Source organism: Cordyceps javanica, chromosome 3, assembly GCF_051103115.1.
Source record: "Cordyceps javanica chromosome 3, complete sequence".
Lineage (NCBI taxonomy): Eukaryota > Fungi > Ascomycota > Sordariomycetes > Hypocreales > Cordycipitaceae > Cordyceps > Cordyceps javanica.
In genome coordinates this window covers 4,367,340-4,390,109 of record NC_139297.1, presented here as the reverse complement: position 1 = coordinate 4,390,109, position 22,770 = coordinate 4,367,340, and the positions used below count along the sequence as shown (strand labels likewise).

The window sequence follows — 22,770 nt, the reverse complement described above, 5'->3', positions numbered from 1 at the left end:
CAAGCACTTGACGAGTTGTTAATCGAGCTCGCTCCGTGATCAAGTCAAACTTCAATCGAGCCGTGACACGTTCAATCAGTCAAGTTTGAATGCCGAGATTGAACTTGATTGATTGTTAGCCACACTGGCAGAGGAGCCTAAAAATTCTACAAGCAACAAATATAGCTCAGGTTTGACTTGTTCAATTTGAGGGTAGCACTGGTAGATTGCAAACAAACGAGCGAGCAATTTGACAGAATCTAGACTTCAATATGTTGAAGGCACCAATGCAGCGATTGACAATAGACCGATCGGTCATGATGTGCTAAAAGCCGTCTAAACCAAACTCCTTACTAACCGCTCACCACCGTACCGGGTCATGATAGTCGACACCAACACATTGCCAGACATGGCGTAAAGCAAAGATTTGATAAACTGCTTCTCGTCTGCTGTCAAATGATCGTCAACTATAAGAGCTTGTATCTCCCGATCAATTTCACACTCAATGTGAAACTGTAAGCCCAAGGTAACTCGGATAGCAGACTCGTAGCTATCGAGAGAGAAGAGCTTTTTTACTTCAGCTACCGTGTTGATGAGATAAAGTACTTTGCCTGTGTCGTAAGCTTTCTTCTCCTTCTCCCAAGATGCGATGTCGTTAACGACGGAGATGTGATCACTGAAAAGCTGTACGTATTTCGCGATCCGAGGGTTTTGTAGCTCAACGTCCAGGTTGTATGAAAATGCGACACAAGCCATGACATGTCTGTGATCCTTTTCAGATTGAAGGTTCTCTTTAGTCCGCATTTGAAATAATAAGACTTACGGCGCCGCTGCATCTTCGTGACGATAGTCTAGGAAAGCTCTGAGCGTACTAAATGAGTCGGGGGGTGGCGGCCTGGTGAAGAATTGAACCATACGATCAATCATTTGGCGGCCATTGTCTTTACCACTGACTTTATCCAGAGCCAGAATATCGGAGATGGAATTTCTGATGATCGATTGGATCGTTCCTTTACCACGGCTCATCTCGGGCGGAAGGTTAGGCTGCATGCTACGAATAAACGTTCCCTCGATTTGCGAAAACTATTCACGGGCTTGTCAGCATAGTTTTCATAGTAGGCTGCATTCACTTACACCAGCGATATCAGTAGCCTCCCAAAAGTCTATTGAATGTCAGCACAGGGAGAATGCACCAGATGTACGCGTCAAGTATTCACGCACCATCAAAGATAAATATGAAGACGTTGATGAGAGATAGGAGCCTTGTACGTTCCTCGTCCCCTTCTGAGAACAAATAGATTGGAAATTTGGCCCACCCATCTTCAACATTGGATTGCAATTCTTGTTTTGCAATATCTGCCAGAGATACCCCAGTCTTTGATAGCAAGTCTGCCTCTTTGGACGTTGCAAACTCTTCCAAAGCCTCGCGTGCTACATCGACTGATAACTTCCACAGCTTGCTCTGCCGGCAATGAAGTATTCCAGTGGCCCATGGAAGCCCAAGGGAGGGAGGATGAATGGGAATGGCGTCGTCTTTGTCCTGATCTTCAGTTCTGATATAGGTTTCTGTTGCATCGGTGCTTGTCGAGACTACATTCGAGTCGATATACTGGTTCAGTTTCAGATCTGGGACACGAAGGTAAGTCAAATTGCCTTGGAGGTAATCATAACAATAAGCAATAGGAAAGACGTGATCCCCCTGGCCTGGTAAAGTGGATAAATTGTTAAAAAATATTATTAGTCGTTTTGGACGTTTCAAAACTTGCCTTTTTGTTCCTTTGCTAAAGAGTCATTCATTTTGAGAGATTGTCGAGTTTCGGTGACAAGTAGAATGATATCCGAGTTGCTCGTAGCAGTGGTAGTAATAGTGAGCTCGACTGTCTTTCAGCCATATGCTCGGAACACTGGCGCGGCATTGTAGATATATGAGTCCTGATTAGTAGCCAAGCAGAATATTGAAGGAGACAGCGGAATTCATGTTGCAACAGGAAACTATGCAGGAGTGGCGTAGTGGCAAAACTCGTATCTGGGGGCGGCAAAGCGGCAACAAGGATGAACAGTCTACACTAGCAAATCATCGTCCAGTAGACTATTCACAGCAACAGACGCCTCAAAAGGTATCACACTTGGAGATATTGGAAATTTTTTCTTTATTATTGGAACATTACCTTGATTATTGGAACATTACCTTGATTATTGGAACATGACCTTTATTATTGGAATATGACCTTTATTATTAGAACATGACCGTTATTATTGGAACATGACCTTTATTATTGGAACATGACCTTTATTATTAGAACATGAGCTATAATAAGTTTGTAGCAAGGATTATTGGTATTCGCGCGGAACGTGGTAAACTGTTCTATAAGGAGGTCTCCGCCGTTCAATCAGGTAGATGCCTTGATGGGCAGGGAAGGTAAAGAGCCGACTGGCTCGGAATGTGCCCATTTTCAAGTCACACAGCCGATTTCTAGACTATCATTCTTAATAGAATTAAGGTATTTCTTATATTTTTTTTTAATCTTAGATATCTAGATATGAGAGTTATAAAAAGTACGTTTTCTAGTGTGGCCACTTTGCCATGGTGACCACTTTGCCCTCCAACACCGACTTCGAGGAAGTGGTTGTGTGGCACATGTACTCTCTGTGCCTTGTTTCTATCGCTTCCGCTCGTTACACCACATCGTATCCTCCGACCAACAACCGTTGCCAGATATATGGCAACGTCGGATGGCAAAACTCCACTTCTCAATAAGCTTCCATTTGAGTGGCGGGGAGGTGAGAAGGAGGGTGTAATTCAGGGCCCATTCCATATCCTTTGTCCACGCCCGACAGAATTGGGTGTCAAGAACTTGGAGCGCGTCACTCTTGCATGTATTCTTGCCTGGCTGGCCAGGGGATCCATTGCAAGATGAGTGCGCAGTGTCCGACTGGGATCGTGCTATAATGCTTGGCGAGGGTCGGTTTCTTCGGAATAGCCCTCGGGATCATTCAAGGCTCCCAACCCTGAGCGAGGCTCGGTGTGATCTAGGGTTCCCCAAATCCGCAACCTTGAATTACTTTCTCAACCGGCCCGAGATCAAGTACGCGTTCCGCGAACTGTGTGAATCGAGACTTAAAATACATCAGCTGCAAGCGCGACCTTGCTGAGACCACTCACGGTCGACGCCCCATCGCGTTGCGCATCTTTTACCCTCGCACGCTCGAAGGGAAAAAGCGAGTTCGACGCCGACGACCCGGACACGACCCAGTGGAACATGGACGGCCACCTTGCCCGGTTCTGCCTCCGGGTCGGAGAGGTCTGTCTGCGATCAGAACTTGTTGCCGCCGCTGCGCGGACAGATCCCGATGGTGCGAGGAAAGGTCCCCGGCGCGACTGTGGCCTGGGGTGGCAATGAACTCGCCAGGACGATGAGACGTTTGTGACATGGGTTCGATTGCAGAGTGTGCTGGCTGCCGGAACATGAACGGCCACCGGCTGAAGTGCCCAGTAAGCAAAGTGTGGCTGACAGCATTGTGTTTTATTAATCTCGATCAATTTCAATTGTTACTCGAAGTTCCTCGATCGGGCTAGCCGCTCGACACTCAAGCCCAGCTGTTGAGCATCCTGTCGGTTCGACATCACATCACTATGAGAATTACTCTGTTTCTTCAGAAGCCTCTCCATGTGTTAGTCTCGCCTACTGAGTAATTGTAGTTTTGTGACATGTGGAGATGGCCAACTCCTGACCGTATATCTCGCGTTCAGCCTCACGACTAGGCCATGGATGGCTTTTTTCAGCTGCACCCACTCCAGCCAGGTTGGTCCATATTTCTGTTTGACTAAAGAAACTAAGGAAAAACAAGGGTTGTTGGGCATCCTAGTTGTTCAAATAATCTGTACGGACACTGCTAAATAGAAACAAAAGGATGCCTTGTGCTGCATACTGCAAGGGCAAAGCAGCTTCTGCAGTTACTCCTCGAAAGTGCAGTATGAAAGAGTGGCAGCAACATTCGAGGCCGAGAATGTGAGATTCAGCTTTGAGTCGCTGGAAATAAGCCATCTACTAAGTATGTCCAGTGAGATCAAGTGCCCACGAGATTAACAAGTGTGCCCAATGCGTTGGACTAGAACCGCTACCCTGCCCAAACCGGATGGCGTCTGCCCACAGAATAGCATCAGCCCTACTCGCCCGAGAGAGAGGAGGGCGCCCCTCCAGGCAACTTTAAATGACTTCTGTCAGCCTAGGGGGCTTGAGTAGACCAGCGCCACGAGCTATTTCGGTGGAGCGCCCTGCTTGTTCCCGCAAGGGACTATTCTGCTTTCTTCTCTCGACGCCGCGCTTCCCACCAGTGTCATGGTCGATCATCATGTATGTGGAGCTACAAGGCTTCTTCTTGAGTGACTTGGTCTTGCAATCAGGCTTTTTCTTTGTCTTTCAGCTTCCGGGTCATGAGTGCGAAGGGCTGAAAGAGCGACGGCTGTCGCCGCCGGCCTCGGCTGCCGTGTATAAGAAGAACCCTGCCCGCCGCTATGTAGGCTCTCTGGGCATTTACTACAAAGTTGAAACCTCGTCACTATATACTGTTACTTTGTTTCAATACAATTAGTCCTTCTCCACAACCATCTCTTTACAATGCACGCTCTCGCTGTTCTTTCTCTTGTTGCCTCCACGGCCCTCGTGGCCGCCCAGCAGGAGACGTACGCCGAGTTCCGGCCTCTCAGCACGTTCGGCTCTCCTCTGGAGGCGCGCCAGCAGCAGAGCTGCGCCTCCGTCGGCGGCAAGGCCTGCGGCAGCAAGTGCATCCAGCTCACCTACTCGTGCTGCGGCAATGGCCAGGGCGCCTGCGAGCCCGGCTACACCTGCGGCATCGCCGCCAACGGCATCTACGGCTGCTGCCCCATCGGCAAGCGCTGCCGAGGCGATGCCCCGGAGCCCAGCACCACCATCATCGGGGGTTCTCGCCCGACGTCGTCCGCCGACACTGGTGACGATGACGAGCCCACCACTACGCGAGCCGCTCCGACCTCCACCACAACCACCACCAGACGCCTGACTCCCGCCAGCACCACATCCTCCCGCACTACCGCTGTCGCCAGCAACGACGAACCGAGCTCGACCGCCGTGGCTACGAGCGGCTCTGGAAGCTCCGGCAGCGGCTCCGGCAGCAGCGGCTCCGGTAGCGGAAGCAGTGGAAGCGGCAACAGCAACAGCAACGGCTCGGGCTCTGGCAGCGGAAGCAGCAACAGCAACGGCAACAGCAACAGCGGTGGCAACGCTCCCGCGTCCTCCGCAGGCATTGTCCGCATCAGCCTTGCCAGCATTGCTGGCGGCCTCATCGCTGCCGTCGCTTCCCTTCTCTAATTGAAGTCGGCCAAGACGGGGGTATTGCCAAACGAAAGCGAACAGACGCGAGGCAGCTGAAGAAGAAACATGAATGAGTACCAAGCGAAGAACTTGATGGAGTCAAGGTTGAGGTTCACTTTGGTCATGGTGACTGGAACGGGCAGCAGCAGAATCTTGCAGCAGCAGCGGGTTCTGGAGTTGCAGTATTTAAACGTTCCTATGCAAGCGTATTTGCGTGTTAATAGATTACCTTAATTCTAACGCTGTATATAGATTGATAATATGAAATCCAGTACTAAAATTTTGTTCATTTCGTGATGCGTGAAGGCCTATCGAAACTTTACTGTTCATGCAAGTATGCCACTGTACAAGTACACCCTCCTTGGAACAACCATGCGAATAGTGCCATCACACAATCATACAGCGCTCTAAATGGAACATCTTCAGGGCGTGCATTGGCTTGTATGACCGAAGCTCAATTTCATGAAATGTAACTCAAGCACCCGGGAGAAAGGCGAGTTCTCCTGGTCATATAGTGGCATCGTGGTGATGTACTTCTTTTTCATGGCTGGAAACTACATGCCTTCTTGGAGATAACTAATTGCGTAAGATATATTCACAGTCCTTTTCGACTTGTGCAATCTACAACAACATTTCGAACTATTCTATAACGCCCTAGAAATTTACCTGCGCCATCGTCGCACGTAAATGGCTGCGACAGCAGAGAGTATGGTGAAAGAGCAGGTCGTAAGCCTTCTACTGGTATGGGCAACTGTCCTGCTCGTGACATGGATAGTGGTATAAATGCTGTTGTTATTATTCGCATGCAAAATGTGCTTGAGGAGGGGGGAAGAGTACAAGTATCGGGAGATTGAGACCGATCGCTCCCTATACTCCTACGGGTTTGGTGTAGAATTCTTCCTCGGCTGCATGATGCACACGGCATATGTTAGACACTTTCGACGACCCTCCTTTCAATAGAGCAGTCTATTCCCATCTATTCTAGAGTGGCCGTGAAGGTATAACATGATAGTCTGTAGAGAGCGGGGGCCGCAGCTCAGTCCTCGTAGCATTCCCCTCCTAGGCGGCGGATTTCTAGTTGGTGCTTGCTTTCGTCCACGATCTCACCGCAATGTTGGCAATTTCCTTGCCACGGGAGATCCCAATCTCATGGCCGCCTTTGACAATGTGAGCGTCGACGCCATCCTCACCGAGCACGGCGCGTGCGTCCTCAATGCACTCTGTCGCCACGACGATGGGATCCTTTTCAGCCACAATCAGGCAGATCCGGCCCGTCTGCAGGCCGGCGGGGCGGTCTGCCTCCTCACCCGTCGTCCTCCGCGCAGCCAGTTGGCCGGCCAGAAGCGGCCACAACGCCTCGTGCTGAGCGTAGACGGGCGCGTTCCGAATGGTGCTCACGTACGCAGGCACAAAGCCGTCGTTGCGGTCGAACTGCCACCGCACGACCTCGCCGACCTTGGGCCCGCGCGGCGCGTCCCTCGCGACGGGCACCGCGTCAAAGTCGACGTCGGCATCCTCCGCGCCGTCGGGGATGTCGACGCTCGTGTGCTTGGACGACGACGGCCGCAGTCGGCCCCGCGCAAGGCGCTGGACAGCCCACTCGGGCAGGAGGCCGCCTTGCATGTACGAAAGGCGGCTCCGCCAGGATATGCGTGAGGGGCGCACAAGTCCTCCGGGGCAGACGAGCGTGGCGGACCGCAGCATGTTGGCGTGATATGTAGCGAAGGAGGCGGCGATGGCGCCGCCGAGCGAGAATCCCAGGATGTGAAAGGCAGAAGACCCGGTCCATGGAAGCGGTGAGGAGGAGAGGGCAAGTAGTATCTGTGTGGTGTAGAGGCGATCATCATACGGCAGATCAGCCGGGGCATCCGAGTATCCTCTTCCGAATAGATCTGTAATTGCCGTTAGGTGGGATATTTCCCAGATCTTTGTGCCCTTATTAAACACGTACCAAAAAGCATGACTCTGTATCCCTGGGCCACGAACTCCCGAGCCATATCTCCCAACGCAATGCACGGCGTGCCGATACCGTGTAGTAGCAAAACTTTTTCCCCGCCCTCGGGCCCCCATTCGAAAATCTGCATCGTGCCGTACGAAGTACGAAGCTGCCTTCCACCAGGGAACTCATCTAGACGGTACGGAGGAGGCGTCGGCGGCGCCCCATCCAGCGTCTTTTCCGTGGGCGAAGCTGCATCCCGGCTTCGCGCATGGATTATATGACGATCTACGGGCAGTGGCCGCAGTTCAACGAGTGCTGGTCGCACACGGAGATAGATGCCTAGGAACAGAGTAGCCGTCGCTACTCCGGCAATGGCGGCGGCGCCAGTGCCGGTCGGCTTGGAGAAGAGGCTGCACAGCTGGACCATGATTTATTGACCACGTTGAGGGTCCAGCCCCGCAACCTGGAAAATGGTTGATGAGTTGAATCTAGTTGCTCACGGTCACAGCAATTCGACGGCTTGCGGTTGGCATCAGGGCCTCGGCCACTTTATTAGATTGTTAAATGACGTTTGGTTCACACCCAGTGTTAAGCGGGTACCAGCTTATCGCGGTATTGACCCCACCTCTCTGCCTCGGGCAAGGTTGGCATCGTCACGACCTTGGACATGGCCAGCTTCCCAAGGCGTTGCTGCGATTGCTAACCGGCTCCGAGAAAAGATTGCTTTTTCCAGTCAGCCTTTCACTTCGAATACATTCATGAAAGCTTTGTCAGGTTACATTGCCCACGGACGCAAGAAAATATCGAGGCTGCAAAGTCTCAGCTAGCTGCTGTTCTCGGTTTGTACCCAGAATTAGGGTGCATGGAGGGGCCGCGCACTGTCAGGAACCTGCTGGAGGATTCGTTCTGATTGATGTGGCGTGCAACTTGAAGTTGTTATATGGGTGTTGTACAGTTTTTTTTTCAGTAGACACATGTCCTTGGAAGGTTATCAAGGTTATGTGATGGAGCTACTCAGTAGCTGTCTGGATGCGAACCTCGGAACCTCCCCACAATTTAAGGAGATGCCAAAGTTGGGCACTCCGCTGGCAAGATGCCAGTTTGCCAAATCAGTCAGCTTCAAGAAGGCCCTGGAACAGAGTCTAATAAATACAGTCTAATACAGTCTATGATTGTTATTTAAAAGCCTGCATTAAGCATCATAGAAGCGCGTGTTGAAATCTGCAAGAACCCATGGCTCCCAACGCGCTGCAGCTACCGGATTCTCAAGGGGAGCCACCTTCTGGCTCGCCACAAGCCGCGATCCCACGTCGCGCCCTCAGCCCAGGTCCGACACGGACTGGGATTGTCGTCTTCTCCGGAGGCAGCGCCGCAAATAACCTGGTCGATGTATTTGAAAGCGTCCGTGCGGCTAACGGCACCTCACTGAGCTACGTCATCCCCATCTCTGACAATGGCGGTAGCACGAGTGAGATTATCCGTGTTTTCGGCGGTCCAGGTACGATGAAGAAGACGTCAACCGCGTCTGTACTTGGGGGCCCAGATCATTGACTCGGAAACTTCACAGGCATCGGTGATGTCAGGTCGCGCCTGGTCAGGCTGATACCCGACGATGGAAGCCCCGAGACCACGGCCATCAAGCACCTCTTCAACCATCGTCTGCCCAAGGTCCCTGCTACCGCCCGCAGCGAGTGGTTCGACATCATCGAAGCTTCGCACCCGCTCTGGCGTGACATTCCGTCCCCCAAAAGGGAACTCATCCGCTCCTACCTCAACAGCTTCAACCTGGAGGTGATCAAGCGCATGCGCCCCAGCAGTCGCTTCGACTTTTCGCGCGCCAGCATCGGAAACCTGTTCTTGACCGGCGCGCGTCTCTTCACCGGCAGCTTCGAGGCCGCCATCTACCTTTTGAGCTCGCTCTGCGGCGTGCCGGAACGCGTCGCCGTGCTGCCGGCTCTCAACACCAACTTTGCTCACCACATCGCTGCCGGTCTCGTCAACGGCGACGTGATTACGGGACAGAACGACATCTCGCACCCGAGCTTGCCGACAGCCGCGGTGCCCGGGGTGGGAACCGGGTCCCATACTCCGGCGCCGTCGGAGTACGACACCGAGGATCATGACAAGATTGAAGACGCCAATCTGCCGGGCAGCTTGCCAGCGCTTAGACGGCCGGCGATTAACTTTTCAAAGGAACAGGACGAGGACCTGCCTTCGAGAATAGAGCGGATATGGTACATCAATCCATACGGCCAGGAGATCCGCATACCAGCAAACCCGCGTGTATTGGAGGCCATCAACACTTCGCATACGGTCATCTACAGCATCGGCTCGCTCTTTACGTCTCTGATTCCCAATCTCGTACTAAAAGGGGCTGGTGAAGCCATCGCGAGCCCGCTTGTCCGAAACAAAATCTTGATACTCAACGGCACGCTGGACAGGGAGACTGGCCCCTCGGCGAAGCCGTTCAGCGGGCTCGACTTTGTCCGCGCGATTGCCAACGCGTGCGCGGATTCTCGTGGCCTGCCGCCGCCAGAGGAAGAACAGTACTCTCACTATGTCAGCCACGTCATCTATCTCGAGAGCTCCGTATCGCCAGTCGTGGACAAGCAGCGACTTGCGCGGGTGGGCATCGAGTCTACAAGATTGTACGGGCCGAAAGATGCTTCAGGGTTGGGCGGGAGGTATGATGCAAAGGCGCTGGCCCAGGCTCTGGAGACGATTGTCGGTCGGAAAAATATACGGCTGGACAGAAGCAGGAGAAATACACTCGTCGGGTAAAAGACACCACTCTGCCGAAGACACTGATTGCAGCCCAGACAATATCCGCGTGTATAATTAAATTCTGGTTATTCGAACGCCATTCAATTTCAGCAAGACGAGTACACAAATTAAAGACAAGTGTAATGCACCCAGATGCTCCAGTCCCAGTCGCCCCCCCCTTTAGTCCGATCCTCCAGCGACAACATGTTTCGGCGATTAGCTGTTCATCAGAATGTACAACATGACGACAGGCCACGCTGTAGAGAGTATTATTGCGGCAAAGACCGAGCCCGGTCCAGTTGGTATCTTGTCGCTAGGGCCTCTCCACCGATCGATGAGTGCACAGGTCGTCCATATCATGACAACGGCGTAAAGCGAACAGGCCCAGAGGATTCCCACCAGAATGTCGGCGAATCGATCCTGGGGGCTGAGCACGACCTTGGACAGGTCAGGCTCAAAGGTGGAAGACAGGTTAGCACCCATGGTGGCTGTCGTATGTGGATGGTTGTTGAGAGACGGAACGTGGTCGACACGGTTGTGCTATTGGCAGCAATTGGGACTTGAAACGAGCGTATCTCGAAGAGATTTAGAAGAGAAAGAGAAAAAGAGAGAGAAGGACCGAAAAAAAAAATATATATTGACCAGCAATGTGCGTCCTCGCCTGCGAGATGGTGAACGATGAAAAGAAGCACGAGCCCAGAAAGAGCCAGTTACAAAAAAGGCCAACAAAGGAAAGAAGAAGAGCGGGAAGAAAGAAAAAAAAATGAAATGGACAAAGAGCGAGTAAGTGGTTAAAAAAAAGCAAGACAGGGAAGAGCAATAATATGAGCGAAATCTCGTGCATCAATGCTGGCCTTGTCTCCTCTCTCTCCCCTCCTCCTCCTCCTCCCCCCCGGACTGAAGCCGGTTTTGCTCTGGAACGGACTAAGATGCAGACCAGACGGATACCAAACCGGACGCCACCACCTTTGCCCGGAGTCGAGTCGAGCCGCGGACGAGGGCCCTTAGCACGCCTCTCAGTTTCTACCACCGATTTCCGCGCGCCGTCAAATTTCTTTGGGACCCCCCGACGCCCAAATCTATAACGGCCAGAAACGGTTGGCATGAAGTCGAGGGCTCCAGACTTGTCGCAGGTTGGTCGGCGGTGGGGGGCGCTTGCGGCCCATCGTCTTACACGCGGCGTCTCACAATATATGGTGCCGACTAATACTGGTAAGGGGAGGGGGATTTTTTTTTTTTTTGCCGGAGGCGTCGCATAGCTGGGACGAAGGGCTGTGACACGATTCTGATGGAATCCTCCTAACCCGTGACAATCTTTTTTTTTTTGGCCCTTTTCGGCGGGATGAATCTTGCATTCTTCATTCTGTTCGTCGTGCTAGTCCAGGTGGACACAAGCACGCATAAGTCTGGGGTGGTTCTCACCACGGTATCATGCCGGGTACAAGCTGAGAAAGCATGCTCCAAAACCATTGAACCTGTCAGAAAGGATGAAAAAGTGGTGAATTTCATTCTACACTAAAGGAATCACGAGTAAACAATCTAGCTTGGCAACGAAAACACACTCGATCAATCCGAAACACCATCCAAACTCACGCACCACAATGTCAACTAAAAGCCCCCCCCCCTCCCCTCCAGGAAACCGTTACTCTGGCCTACCAATACCTCAATTGGAGTAGCATATTTAGGCCAGCGTCTTGTCCAATGGTTGGTCCGTTCCGACCACCGGCTTCAGCAACATCTGTGTAGTTGGTCGAGGCAGCCCCACGCCGTGCATCCCGGCCGACCGGCGGCGCGCCCTCGTCTGGCCTCTGGCGCCGGACCCCTCTATACACACGATATCTGGGGTCATCATCCGGCGGCGCTGCGCTGCCCTGCTGCCTGCTCCCTCCTACCACCAGCCGCCGGCGCACCACCACCACCTCCTCCTCCTCCTCCTTCCTGTCCTCGAGGTGCCGGAGGCAGAGGCCCGCGGCCTCCTCGGTGGCCTTGCTCAGGCAACGGAGGCGCCGGCACTCGTGCTCGCGGCAGAACCATCTCTGCGCCTCCTTGTACCCCAAGCAGTTGTCCGCCGCGCAGAGGTGGCGGGTGCAAAAGTTGGCCTTGCCGGGCGCGGCGCCGTCGCACCCCACGACGGCGCATGAGTGCCGCTCGCACGTCCGCATCGACGGGTGCCTGTCGGAGCACTTACGGACGCACATTTCAGACTCGCAGGTATCTGTGGTGTGAAGCAAAGAGGAGAAAAGAAGAAGAAGACGTAGTCAGACATGTGTCAAAGGCTGATAAACTACAGGAGAGGGGGGGGGGGGGGGGGGGGGGAGAAGAAGAAAAAGTGTCACTCACGGTTGTCACACCACTCGCTTTGGCCTCCTTCCTTGATTCTTCGCAGCCGCTGACATCCCGAGATCTGACAGAAGCTATCAGGATGAGACAACTTGTTGCTGTGTCGATGCTCGGAGCAATAGACGTCGCACTGATGTCCAGTACGAGGAGGGTGAGGGTGAGGAGGAAGAGGAGCCCTGCGCAAGGCAGGAATCATGTTGTGCGCGGCTCTACCGGCAGCGTGGAATGTGCACACTGGCAAGTCTTGACAGCGCTGTCCCAAGCAGCCATCCATGCGGCATACTCTGTCGTGGATAGAGCAAAGCCCTTCAAACTCGCCGCGGCCCTCACAGCCCATGCGTATGCACCTGTCTGATAGAGGACAGCGATCAGCTTTCATCAGCTCTCCAGTCGGGGGGGAGGGAGAAAAAATGGACGAGAAAGGATGATGCTTACGGCCGTCGCAATACAACGATACCATCCGAGTCGACAGTCGGGTTGGCTCGACGCAGCCCATGGCCGCGCAAGTGGCGTCTATCAAGAGCATTTTAGCGTTAATTTCGACGCAGGTCTGGGAAGAAGTCCTTCCGCCGAAGGGGGGGGACAGGAAGTTGGGAGATGATTACGCTGAGGGCAATAGATGCTACCCCTCTCCCTGATGCCTCGACATCTGGGTGGGCCGAGCGCGCAGGCATCTGTGAACGGGTTAACAGGCTGCTCTTATGTTATGCATTGCGGCCCGAGAGCTGGCACTTGCGCTGAACGCAGTAGAGGGCGTAGTGTCTCATCCCATTCTCTACTGCAGAGTGGCGTTTTTCACGGCAGCCAGTCTTGCCGCAGCGACTCTTCCCTTTGGATTTTGAGCCCTGGCTGCCGCTGTTTCGCCGCCCTCGGCTGTGCTTGTTTCTCTTCGATTCGTTCCCGAAACACATGGTGACTGCTACTCTGCCAAGTGTGTTCGACTTGTACGGATGGCTCCTCTCTGTGATCTAGTTCGCGGCGAGTGACTGTCGATTCTGATACTAGCTTCTGGAGGATGAGGGGCAAGATTCTTGTAATCAAAAGGCCAATTCGAGGCTTTATAAAGTTGGCCAACGTCTAAGAGAAGGTTGCACGCAAAGCACTTTGATCGCTTTCGTGGTCCTTTTATCCAGACTTCATTGTGATCGTCCTCTTTATCTCTACTTCTTGTAAGAGCCGCCTCGCCCGAGCTCTAGCTTTTGTACGCCTTGCCCGCCTTTTCTCCCCGGCCCTTTGCAGGCTGTAACGGGAAGGAGCCCGAGGTCTGGACAAAGAAGACCATGCCTGCAGGCAGACCGTCCGTCTTTCTACACCACGCACCGGGCGGCGACAGTAATACGATTCGTTCTCCAAATAGCAGGCTGTAAGCATGACAGTAGAGGTAAGGATGCGCGGGTAGGAAAAAGAAAAGCCCATATATATCTTTACAGCAGCAGGCTGCTTTTGCGTTCCCGAAATAGCTCGTCGTCTCTATGCAGCAGCCTGATAAGTGATGCAACAACTTGAGTGGAGCTTGCCAGATCCGTTGGCAAGGAAGCTGGCATGCTGGCTATCGAATACACCCAAGTCTATAATGTCTTGCAGCCTTTCTCTCGATGACACATTTATTGAACATGATAGGACAAATGCCGCACTGCAAAAGGACTTGAGAAAAGATTGCTGTTGATTCCTACCAACAAAATAAATACAATATCGAATAAATCTGCTATGTAATCGTGACGCTCATTATGCTACTCTTGCGCACGCCCTTCCACACGACCCCCTGATTTGCCCTATTTACCATCGCTTTACTGAAGCTTGGCAGATAACGGCAGATTGCGAGAACTGCTGCCCACCCAAATAGTCTTGGGAGCATCAGTCACAACCCAGTTCTGGACCTGACTATCCCAGTTGCTAATGTCACGGCGAGTGAGCTCCGTGCGGAAAGTGACACTGGCACCAGGGGCAATACGCTCAATTCGGTCGAAGCCGCGGAGAACTCGGACTGGTTCCCCCTCACCACCGTGACTGAGATACAGCTGAGGAATCTCATCGGTCATGGCCTTGCCCGTGTTCGTTATAGTGGCTGTTACCTCGTATATCACATCAAAGAGCTCTCGGTTGCCACCTGGCGCACCACCAGCAGGGTGCTTGGGCTGGGGACTGCCGTCAATGGCGTGAGGAGGAAGAAATTCGTCTGCAGTCTTGCCGTAGTTAGCGTCACCGGAGGCCTCGCGCCCGGAGGAGGTGTTGTTCAGCCAGGGGTAGATGAACTGCTCGACTTGCTGGAAGCCGGCAGGAAAGCCATAGTCCTTGATGTTCTTGCTGAAGTTGCCGCCAAAGGTAGGCGCAGCGATGGTCATGCCAGTGGTAGGGTTATATGGACGGTCGTTCTTCTTGACAACCTGGAGGTTGGAGTACTCAAAGGTAGACCAGGAGAGCCCGAATCCAAACTCGTAGACAGGGGCCTTGGGATCACTACCAGGCTTCCCATCGGATTCCTTATCAAAGTGGCGATAATCGAAGAATGCACCCTCGACGAAATCATCTTGAGGGGCGCCGTTACCGTTGTTGGGTTTGTATAGAACATCGTTGCCGTAAGACTCCTCCGAAGCACCCCAAGTGAATGGAGAGCGACCAGGGCTGGACTTCCCGTAGAGGATGTCAGTAAGAGAGTTGCCAGATTCTTGGCCAGGTTGGCCCGCCCAGACAATGGCAGTCACATTCTCGTTCTTGGAGATTTCAGACAGCAGAACAGGTCCACCGCTGTGGATGACAACAATAGTGTTCGCGCAGATAGCAGAAACGTTGCGGATCAGGTCATCACCATTCTTCCACAGAGTCAGGTTGTTGCGATCGCCTTCGTTTCCGTCAACATTAATGAAACCCTCACCAGCTTGAGAGTTGGCAAAGACAATGGCCGTGACATTGGGCTGGCTGACCAGATCGTGCGTAGCAGTCCAGTCGTAGTTGGTCAAAACGCTTTCATAGCGACTGCCGTCCTTGATGGCTTGCTGCTGCAGAGCACTGTCGGGAGTAATGAGGTACGGGAAGTTAGAGGTGCCGGAGCCCCAGAGCATGGCGTTTGTGCCGTCATCGCAGCCGCGATCGGGGCAGCCATTAGGTCCTTTAGGATTGGGACCTGCATCTTCACCAACAATGGCAAGGAATTTGGGCTTATTAAGGGGAAGAACACCGTTGTTCTTCAGAATTACGGTACCCTTGGCAGCGGACTCGCGGATATGATTGGCGTGGTTGGCCCGGACATCGACCTGGAAGTTGACCTGCTCCAATCTATCTTTGGCGGCGGCGTGGCGGTAGTCGTAGCTCTTTCGGCTCCATGAGTAGAAATTGGTATCCTTTACACCCTCGACAGTCCAACCGACCTTGAAGAGAGAAGCCATGATTCGCATAGCCATATCGTCGATTCTGTACTCGGGGACAGTGCCGTTGAGGACAGCAAGAGTCAGGTTACCACCCCAGTAACTGCGACCAGCGTTGAAAATGGTGTCACCAGGCATAGACATGTCCATGCCAGCAACAGCGTTAGAAACACCAGAGTGTTGCGCCTGCCAATCGCTCATGACGAAGCCTTGAAAGCCGTACTCATGCTTGAGAACACCATTCAGCATCTTGGAGTTCTGGCAACCGTATGAGTTGTTGATCTGTTGGTACGAACACATTATGGAGCCAACTCCGGCCTTGACGGCATCTTGAAACGGCCATGAGTAGTACTCGTGCATTATTTTGTCGTTGATGTTCGAGGACAGGGTCTCGCTGATGTTGTATCCGTAGCCTTGAGCTTCACCGACTTGACGGAAATGCTCTAATAAACTATTAGCCGGCGTATCTCACGGGTGGAAACCACGGATGGGCTTACCTTGCTCATTGGCGATGTAATGCTTGGCACAGGCAACAACACCGGCACCCTGAATACCGGTGACAGTGTTGGCCATGGCTTGACCCTGAAGGTAGGGGTCTGAGCCGAAGGCCTCACCGATACGCCCACCTTTGGCGAGACGGCCGAGAGGACCACTTGCAGGTCCAAGAAGAACGTCGACTCCCTTGTCACGAGCCTCGGAGCCCATGGCGTTACCACGATCGCGCCAAAGATGACGAGCCCAGGAAGCACCAGCAGTCAATCCGACGGGGAAAACGCTGTTGTAATCGCTGAATCGCAGACCCAAGGGGCCATCCTGCATGCAGAGACTCTTCATGCCCATACGAGGAACCGAGCCGACGTTGCCAACGCACTTCTCGCCCATCCAACTGCGTGTTGCGTCAGTATTAAGCATTCTTATTCAAGCAGGAGGGTATGTCGGGGGCGTACCCAACACCGGTGGTGATGTTGACTTTTTCGGGTAAAGTCAGCTGAGAGACAAAGGCCTTGGCTTTGGCATAGGCGTCCTCCCAGCCAGAGGCCTGGGGGTCCATCCATGGCGAAGGGTAGAACGGTGGCGAGGAGGCGAGATTGCCACTTTGCTCGTTTGTGCCGTTTGACTTTGATATTCGTTAGCTGTTTCGTTCTAGCCTGAAGATCGACGGACAGAGGGGAGGGAGATTGGAGAGTGTGTTGTGCAAGAGTCGCCTCGCCACCAGTTTACTCCACGAATCGAGTAGAATGCGACCATTAGAGCTACCATTCTCTGCACGATTCGTGTATACATGGGCAGCTGGCACGAGTCGTACAGATGTTTTCTTTCGCTGGTGTCGCGGTGGAGAGGGGTACTTACAACTTGGGCTGCGTCACTGCTAGCAGCCAGGAGGGCTGCTGCCACGAAGGAAGCTGTCTTCATCTTTGAGAGCTCTGGCTACACTGAATGTAGTAGAAAGACAGGGGAAGACTGAAATCAGGTCGCTGTAAGAAGCACAAGAAGGTCTCAGTGGGACGAGAATGGGGGAACAGCTGTCTGATATATGTACACGGCTTGCTGGGCGGAAGGGCCCTTGGGGGCAGCTTTGGGACCTCCCCCCTAAGGAAGATCGGCAGCTCGACATTTCGGGGTACATAGGACCGGATTCGTCATGGCGTACAGGGGTAGCTTCTAGCACTACCATTAATTAATTAAAAAAAAAGAAAGTCAGCTCAGAAATTGGAGAGAGCAAGCTAGCTTTGCAGCCAGCTTACCTAGCGCCGCGTACCTTGGCTTTCGGGCGCACATTGTACTCTGCCTTTGATGGTGGCGCGCCCCGCAGTAATGAATAGACAATCCATTCTTGCCATGTACATACGGAGTACGGATACAAAGGAGCGCAAAACAAAGGAAGATTGCTATCCAGAGTTGTTGATAGAAAGGGTGGAGGAGCCGTGTTTGCCGGGCCTGCGAACGCGATGGGAATAAACAAGGAACTTGTTTTGCCAGCTGCCACAGCTCGTGTTTGCCAGATACATGCCCGCACGATGAGAATACTCGTTGAGATTGTCTCTGCCAAAATCCCTCCCTACATACGGCAACACCGGTGTAAGTAATGAGAGGGTTTGGTTTTGTTTTCTTGCAAGTCTCACTTGACCCAGTGTACGGAGTCCCAACACAAGGGATGGACTAAGTTAGTTTGCGCAAATGTCTTCTGCCGCTGTTTGGTATTGGCCAGCCGGTGGGGTGGCGCCCGTCGCCTCGCCAAGCATAGGTAGGTAGAGAGCAATCACGTTCTACATGTTCTAATACAACTCGATAGTGAACAACCCCGAGTCCTAGCTAGGCATTTCACACGACCGGATCGTTCTTTCAAGCGAGCGGGCGTACCTCGTCCGCGGCGGGAGATCAAAGGACTCGGTAATGCGAAACGCGACTCGACAGCTCGAGGCAAAGATGTGTTACTCACTTCGCTTCTCGGTACAACATGTCGAAAATTCCCACCCGTCACACGCACTCAAGCCCGCTCAGGACGGGGTATAGGCGGGGGCTTCTCTGTTGGTAGGAGTAGCCGGCCAGGCAGCACATTCCGAATTGCCCACTATGATATTCATTAATCTGTACGGAGTAAGGAATACGGGTTCAGGTCGGTCCTGGCCTGGCCTGTCGACCTGTTGACCTCAGGGTGCTCCACCTGCTGTGGAGGGTTTGCTAGACCGGCAGCACTGGCTGGTTCGCGGGCGTGCCCACCAGAGATCATTCAGATTTGGGCTGGACAACAGTGGAGTGCGGACAAGAACAAATGAGGGCCAGCCAGGCAAGCCATGGGAACGACGCCACCGACGGCGCCATTATGCTACTACCTCTTCGGTGCGGGGACCGGCTCCCAGTCTCAGCTAGTCGGCGGACGACCTAAGCATGGCTCCCAGGTCTACTCAGTATGAGGTGCTCGACAAAAACGGGCAGGACGTCGTAGAATGGCTGCGCGAGAAGGGCCGAACGCAAAACGCCATCTTCCACCTGCCTCTCTGCCTTTTTGTTTGGAGACCACACATCGTGAGTTGGCATCGGCAATCCATCGGAGCCTTGGTCGCCGGTCTCGTGATGAAGGGATGAGGGTTATAGTGGTACGGAAAATACTAGCCCGGCTATTCAGTCAAATGCGCACTGGCGCTTGGCCATCGAACCGGGCCAAACTATATCTCGTTGAGCTTCTTGGTGGCTCTGCTGTTACATTTTGATTCACAAGTAGCCGCTATAGTCAAATCGATCATTGAGCCCTCAAGTGCGTGAAACAGCGTGTGATCGGGTTTCTCGTTTTGCCTCGGGACTACTCTACGAAACAACTACGAGGTAAGAATCATCACTATCACCAGATATGTACTATTCCGGGGATGCTCGGCACGCACTTGCATGTCTCGGGTCAGTGCAGGGTCGTACATGGCGGTAATAGCATACCTTGTCTTGCACCGGGAAGAAAAAAACGTTAATAGAAGAGATACCACCACGAATAGCACCCTCGCATATCCCCCGCATCGGGCCAGCTTTTCCCCATCGCCAAGCCTCTGCTCCCCCGAGCGCAAAAATCGAAACTGCCTGGGGAAAAAGAGTCCAAGCTCAGTCGACATCATAGTTGGGGAAAGCCACTGTCCACTGTGGATAAGGATCTCCGGTCCGCAGAAGCCACTAGAGCCTAATTGCTGGATTCCTGCTTCCCGCGTCGCTATGCTTTTTGCCTCCAGAGAAAGCTGATCACTGGCCAAAACTCGATGCAGTATTTCGTCTGGAACAAGCGCTTGAGCTGCGCCGGCCCTTGCCGATGTGGTCATCCAACTGTGCATGTACTGAGTAAACCAAGACATGACTAGAAGCTGCGATGTTCTAGGCCGCGGAGGACAAGAGTGTCATAAATTGAGCGAGCCCCCTCCTTTTCGGGCCTTCTCCCCACGGTGGACACCTTCGCGCGGAGTATCGGGTCACCTCCCGCACCTCTCCAGGTTCAGCGCTGTCGGCAAATCCACGGCCAAGTGCTGCGACAGCCGGTTCCGCGCACCATCAGGAACCCGACAGTTCTTTGGCCATTTGTCGACAACAGCCGGACCAGCAGGACGGCTGCGCAGGCTCGAGACTGCCGACCCCGGCTGTCTTTGCATCATGAATGGTGCAAATTTGTGCTTGTGCTTTGCTGCTGCGCCTTTTTGGACCAAGGCCTGCGCATTTCAGCCGCTACCGTCGCCTTCCGTCCTCTACAGGGTATCCACTGCGATGCCAACACCGCGGAGTGTCGTCCCGACTTGCCGCAGTATTCGGAAAAAAGTGTTGAGGTTCTGCGTGATGATCATAATCATGTCGGCCACTCATCGGTGAAATGGCGCTCTTCTCATTCTACTGATTCTTTGTGAACTCCTCATCTCTCCGCCGGGCAGTAAATCACCCCTGACGCACCTGAGGCACGACAATGAAAGCACGACAGTGCGGCCAGACATTCGACTTCCCAACGCAGCATGATATCACGAATAGTATATTGAAAGGCCTTGAATAAAAAGTACTGTATGCATGGTATAAAGCGACATCAGTTTTCATACATCCATCAATTGCGGCACCTTGACATGATGAACACTTGTCAACTCCACAACCATCACGAGGCCTAGCTAGCAAGTCACAGACTACCCCAACTTTATTATAATAATCCACTCCGATATAGGCCACCGGCAGAAACAACAAAAGCTGGTAATACAATAACGCGATCATTTGAGGGATTTAGTAAATGCCGGGGATGATTCTCCAGCGGACAACCTTCTTGTATTTTTCCCAGTCGTCACCATACTTGCGGTGACACTTTTCGTCATCTCGGCGTTCGCGGTGTATCAGAAGTACGGCGAAGTAGACCACATAAAAGTAGGTGATGGGAACTGCCCAGCCCTTGGCATTACCCTGAATAACCTGGCGACCGTCAGACAGGACAAATGCCCCCACAGAGTTTTCGACTAGGCTGCCAGCGGCCATGATCTGGTAACCGGCAAGTCCAGTGGGAAGACAATAAGGCCACGATTGAATCCAGTCTCCCAAGTAATTGATGTGACGAGCGACACCCCACCAGCCAGTGGTAAGCAGCTTGCTGCCCGTCTTGGTCTGTATATACTGGAGATGAGCAACACTGGGGTCGCTGGGGTTGGTGCGGAAAGCGTTCTTCTGGCTGTTGGCAGAGCGGAAGATGAAGAAGCCGAGGCCAATCAAGGAAAGCATCGCCGCCAGCCCAACAGGGCCGAGAGAGAGCGGATGGAGGGACAGATAGCGAGTCTGCTGTGAGTACACAAAGGGAACCCAAACCAGGTCGCCAAAGGCAAGCATCATTCCAAAGCCATCGGTTGTGATGTCCATGGTGGTGAGAATAGCAGGCTCAAACCACCACGAATCGATAATATACAGTGCCTGGACGATGGTGATGCAGATGATGCTGTCGGTGACATAGCCGTAGTTGCGATACTGCTGGGCGCACCAAGCGCAGTTGAGAACGATCCAGCCCATCATACCAGGACGAAGCTCGCACCACTCTTTGATATCCACCTCGCCAATGACGGGAATGGTGACACGCGGGTTGAGCTCGCGTCCAATGAACCAGTCATACAAGAGGTTGCCGGTGTGGCCGCCGGCCGCAAGCTCGCGGTTCTCCGCGTTGCCAGCCTTGACGCTGAAGCTGCGGACATAGACAAAGGTCGCAATGGCGTACGAAATCATGATGCTGGCCGTGAGAAGCTGCAGGTAATTTTCGCTGATGAAGACCCATACAGGGAACTCAGCACCCTGCGCAACAGTTCCGGCGGCGAGCAACGACAATGTAAGTGTATTGGAGTACAGAGCTGTAGAGATATGTCAGATTCGGCGACACAAGGTTCCGCGGGCTCGTTTCGGCTGCACGTACTGTTGAAGCGATAGTTGAGGCGGCCACCAGTGGCGAGCACACTGCCCTTGGTCTCAGTCGCAGGCAGGACTCGGTAGAGCACCAGGTTCAAGAGGTAGTATGCCGCCATAGCGGCACTGGCCTGCCAGCTGGCAAGGCCGTAGATGCCATCCTTGGGCCAGCCGACTTCGCGCTTGAGCTGATCGATCGAGAGGGTCTTGGGGCTCAGGAGCGAGGGCGCGGGGCAGCCCGAGATGTCGTTGCACGCAAAAGTGAAGATGTAGCAGAGGATTGGAAGGCCAAAAGAGATGCCCGCAGCTCCGAGACTACCATTGACGTCAGCAATGCCCTCGAAAAGTAATGCATAATGGTGGACGGGAAGCGACGGCGCGTTCACGCGCCCTCGCCGTGTGCTTTGGTGCTATTCAACTTACAGACCGCCGAACTCGTAGCCGTGCGCTGGAGGGGCAGCAACAGCCTTTGCCTTGGGAGCCATGGTCAACGTCAACGTGCGGAAAAAGGGGAAAGACTTGCACGAAAAAAAAACGACGAGACCGAGACGGAAAACCGTCTCTATTAATCAAGGGGGGCGCAGAGTCGCAGAGCTGATGCACCAAGCTAGAGCTCTTCAGTGCTAGGAGCTGTTAAATCTGCACGGAGCTTCAATCCATCCGGGTCAAGCTGTCATAGAAGCAGCCACCAGTGGCTGAGAAGTAGTGGCTCAGCACCAGCGGGGGAATCTTGCACCGGCCTGTAGCGCGCTAATAAACCCACTAGGAGGCATTGCAGGGCCCCTAAAAATCGACACCAGGGGTGCGCGCCACAGCGCTGGGGCAAGCCTAGGTACCTTAGGTACCTAGGTACCTTACCTATCCAGTTACATGAGCCGGTTGTTGAAGGTGTCAGTGGCGCGGCTTTTCCTGACGCATGGAACGATGCGAGGAGAAAAGACTGTTGTAATTGGCGACTGACGTCTCGTTTTATATTGGGCCTACAAATTACGTAGACTCTCGCCAAATGAATTTTTCAAGTCTTACTACGAGGCACAATATCACCGCCGGCCGCTGGCGGGCTGCTATGGCTGACGATCCACTGTGCGTGCCGTACCATGTTCTAGGTGACGTGGCGCAGAAGAAACTGACGGGCCTCTCTACTACCTAGTAT

The 22,770-nt window shown here is 53.3% G+C and overlaps 8 protein-coding genes across 8 annotated transcripts; 2 read left to right on the top strand and 6 right to left on the bottom strand.

Annotated features, from left to right (window-relative positions):
• Positions 1 to 315: 315 nt before the first annotated feature.
• Positions 316 to 3,411, bottom strand: V2A60_005511 (isoprenoid synthase domain-containing protein; the record flags this gene model as incomplete). The annotated part of the gene is made up of 6 exons (XM_083256821.1): positions 316 to 742; positions 803 to 1,062; positions 1,114 to 1,142; positions 1,201 to 1,605; positions 3,143 to 3,283; positions 3,360 to 3,411. The coding sequence occupies 6 exons, from the start codon at positions 3,409 to 3,411 to the stop codon at positions 316 to 318; spliced, it is 1,314 nt and encodes a 437-aa protein (XP_083112947.1).
• A 1,187-nt stretch (positions 3,412 to 4,598) lies between these two features.
• V2A60_005510 (uncharacterized protein) lies at positions 4,599 to 5,327 on the top strand (the record flags this gene model as incomplete). The annotated part of the gene is made up of 1 exon (XM_083256820.1): positions 4,599 to 5,327. One exon carries the CDS (start codon positions 4,599 to 4,601, stop codon positions 5,325 to 5,327), a length of 729 nt encoding a protein of 242 aa, XP_083112946.1.
• Positions 5,328 to 6,404: 1,077 nt separating this feature from the next.
• Positions 6,405 to 7,696, bottom strand: V2A60_005509 (alpha/beta hydrolase; the record flags this gene model as incomplete). The annotated part of the gene is made up of 2 exons (XM_083256819.1): positions 6,405 to 7,222; positions 7,282 to 7,696. The coding sequence occupies 2 exons, from the start codon at positions 7,694 to 7,696 to the stop codon at positions 6,405 to 6,407; spliced, it is 1,233 nt and encodes a 410-aa protein (XP_083112945.1).
• Positions 7,697 to 8,502: 806 nt separating this feature from the next.
• V2A60_005508 (gluconeogenesis factor YvcK family protein) lies at positions 8,503 to 10,050 on the top strand (the record flags this gene model as incomplete). The annotated part of the gene is made up of 2 exons (XM_083256818.1): positions 8,503 to 8,767; positions 8,837 to 10,050. 2 exons carry the CDS (start codon positions 8,503 to 8,505, stop codon positions 10,048 to 10,050), a joined length of 1,479 nt encoding a protein of 492 aa, XP_083112944.1.
• Positions 10,051 to 10,248: 198 nt separating this feature from the next.
• On the bottom strand, positions 10,249 to 10,515 carry V2A60_005507 (uncharacterized protein; the record flags this gene model as incomplete). The annotated part of the gene is made up of 1 exon (XM_083256817.1): positions 10,249 to 10,515. The coding sequence occupies one exon, from the start codon at positions 10,513 to 10,515 to the stop codon at positions 10,249 to 10,251; it is 267 nt and encodes an 88-aa protein (XP_083112943.1).
• A 1,169-nt stretch (positions 10,516 to 11,684) lies between these two features.
• V2A60_005506 (uncharacterized protein) lies at positions 11,685 to 12,194 on the bottom strand (the record flags this gene model as incomplete). Its single annotated transcript, XM_083256816.1, has 1 exon — positions 11,685 to 12,194. One exon carries the CDS (start codon positions 12,192 to 12,194, stop codon positions 11,685 to 11,687), a length of 510 nt encoding a protein of 169 aa, XP_083112942.1.
• Positions 12,195 to 14,159: 1,965 nt separating this feature from the next.
• On the bottom strand, positions 14,160 to 17,147 carry V2A60_005505 (beta-glucosidase; the record flags this gene model as incomplete). Its single annotated transcript, XM_083256815.1, has 4 exons — positions 14,160 to 16,177; positions 16,232 to 16,620; positions 16,682 to 16,851; positions 17,085 to 17,147. 4 exons carry the CDS (start codon positions 17,145 to 17,147, stop codon positions 14,160 to 14,162), a joined length of 2,640 nt encoding a protein of 879 aa, XP_083112941.1.
• Positions 17,148 to 20,465: 3,318 nt separating this feature from the next.
• On the bottom strand, positions 20,466 to 22,102 carry V2A60_005504 (delta(14)-sterol reductase; the record flags this gene model as incomplete). The annotated part of the gene is made up of 3 exons (XM_083256814.1): positions 20,466 to 21,565; positions 21,628 to 21,932; positions 22,041 to 22,102. 3 exons carry the CDS (start codon positions 22,100 to 22,102, stop codon positions 20,466 to 20,468), a joined length of 1,467 nt encoding a protein of 488 aa, XP_083112940.1.
• Between the last annotated feature and the right edge of the window lie 668 nt (positions 22,103 to 22,770).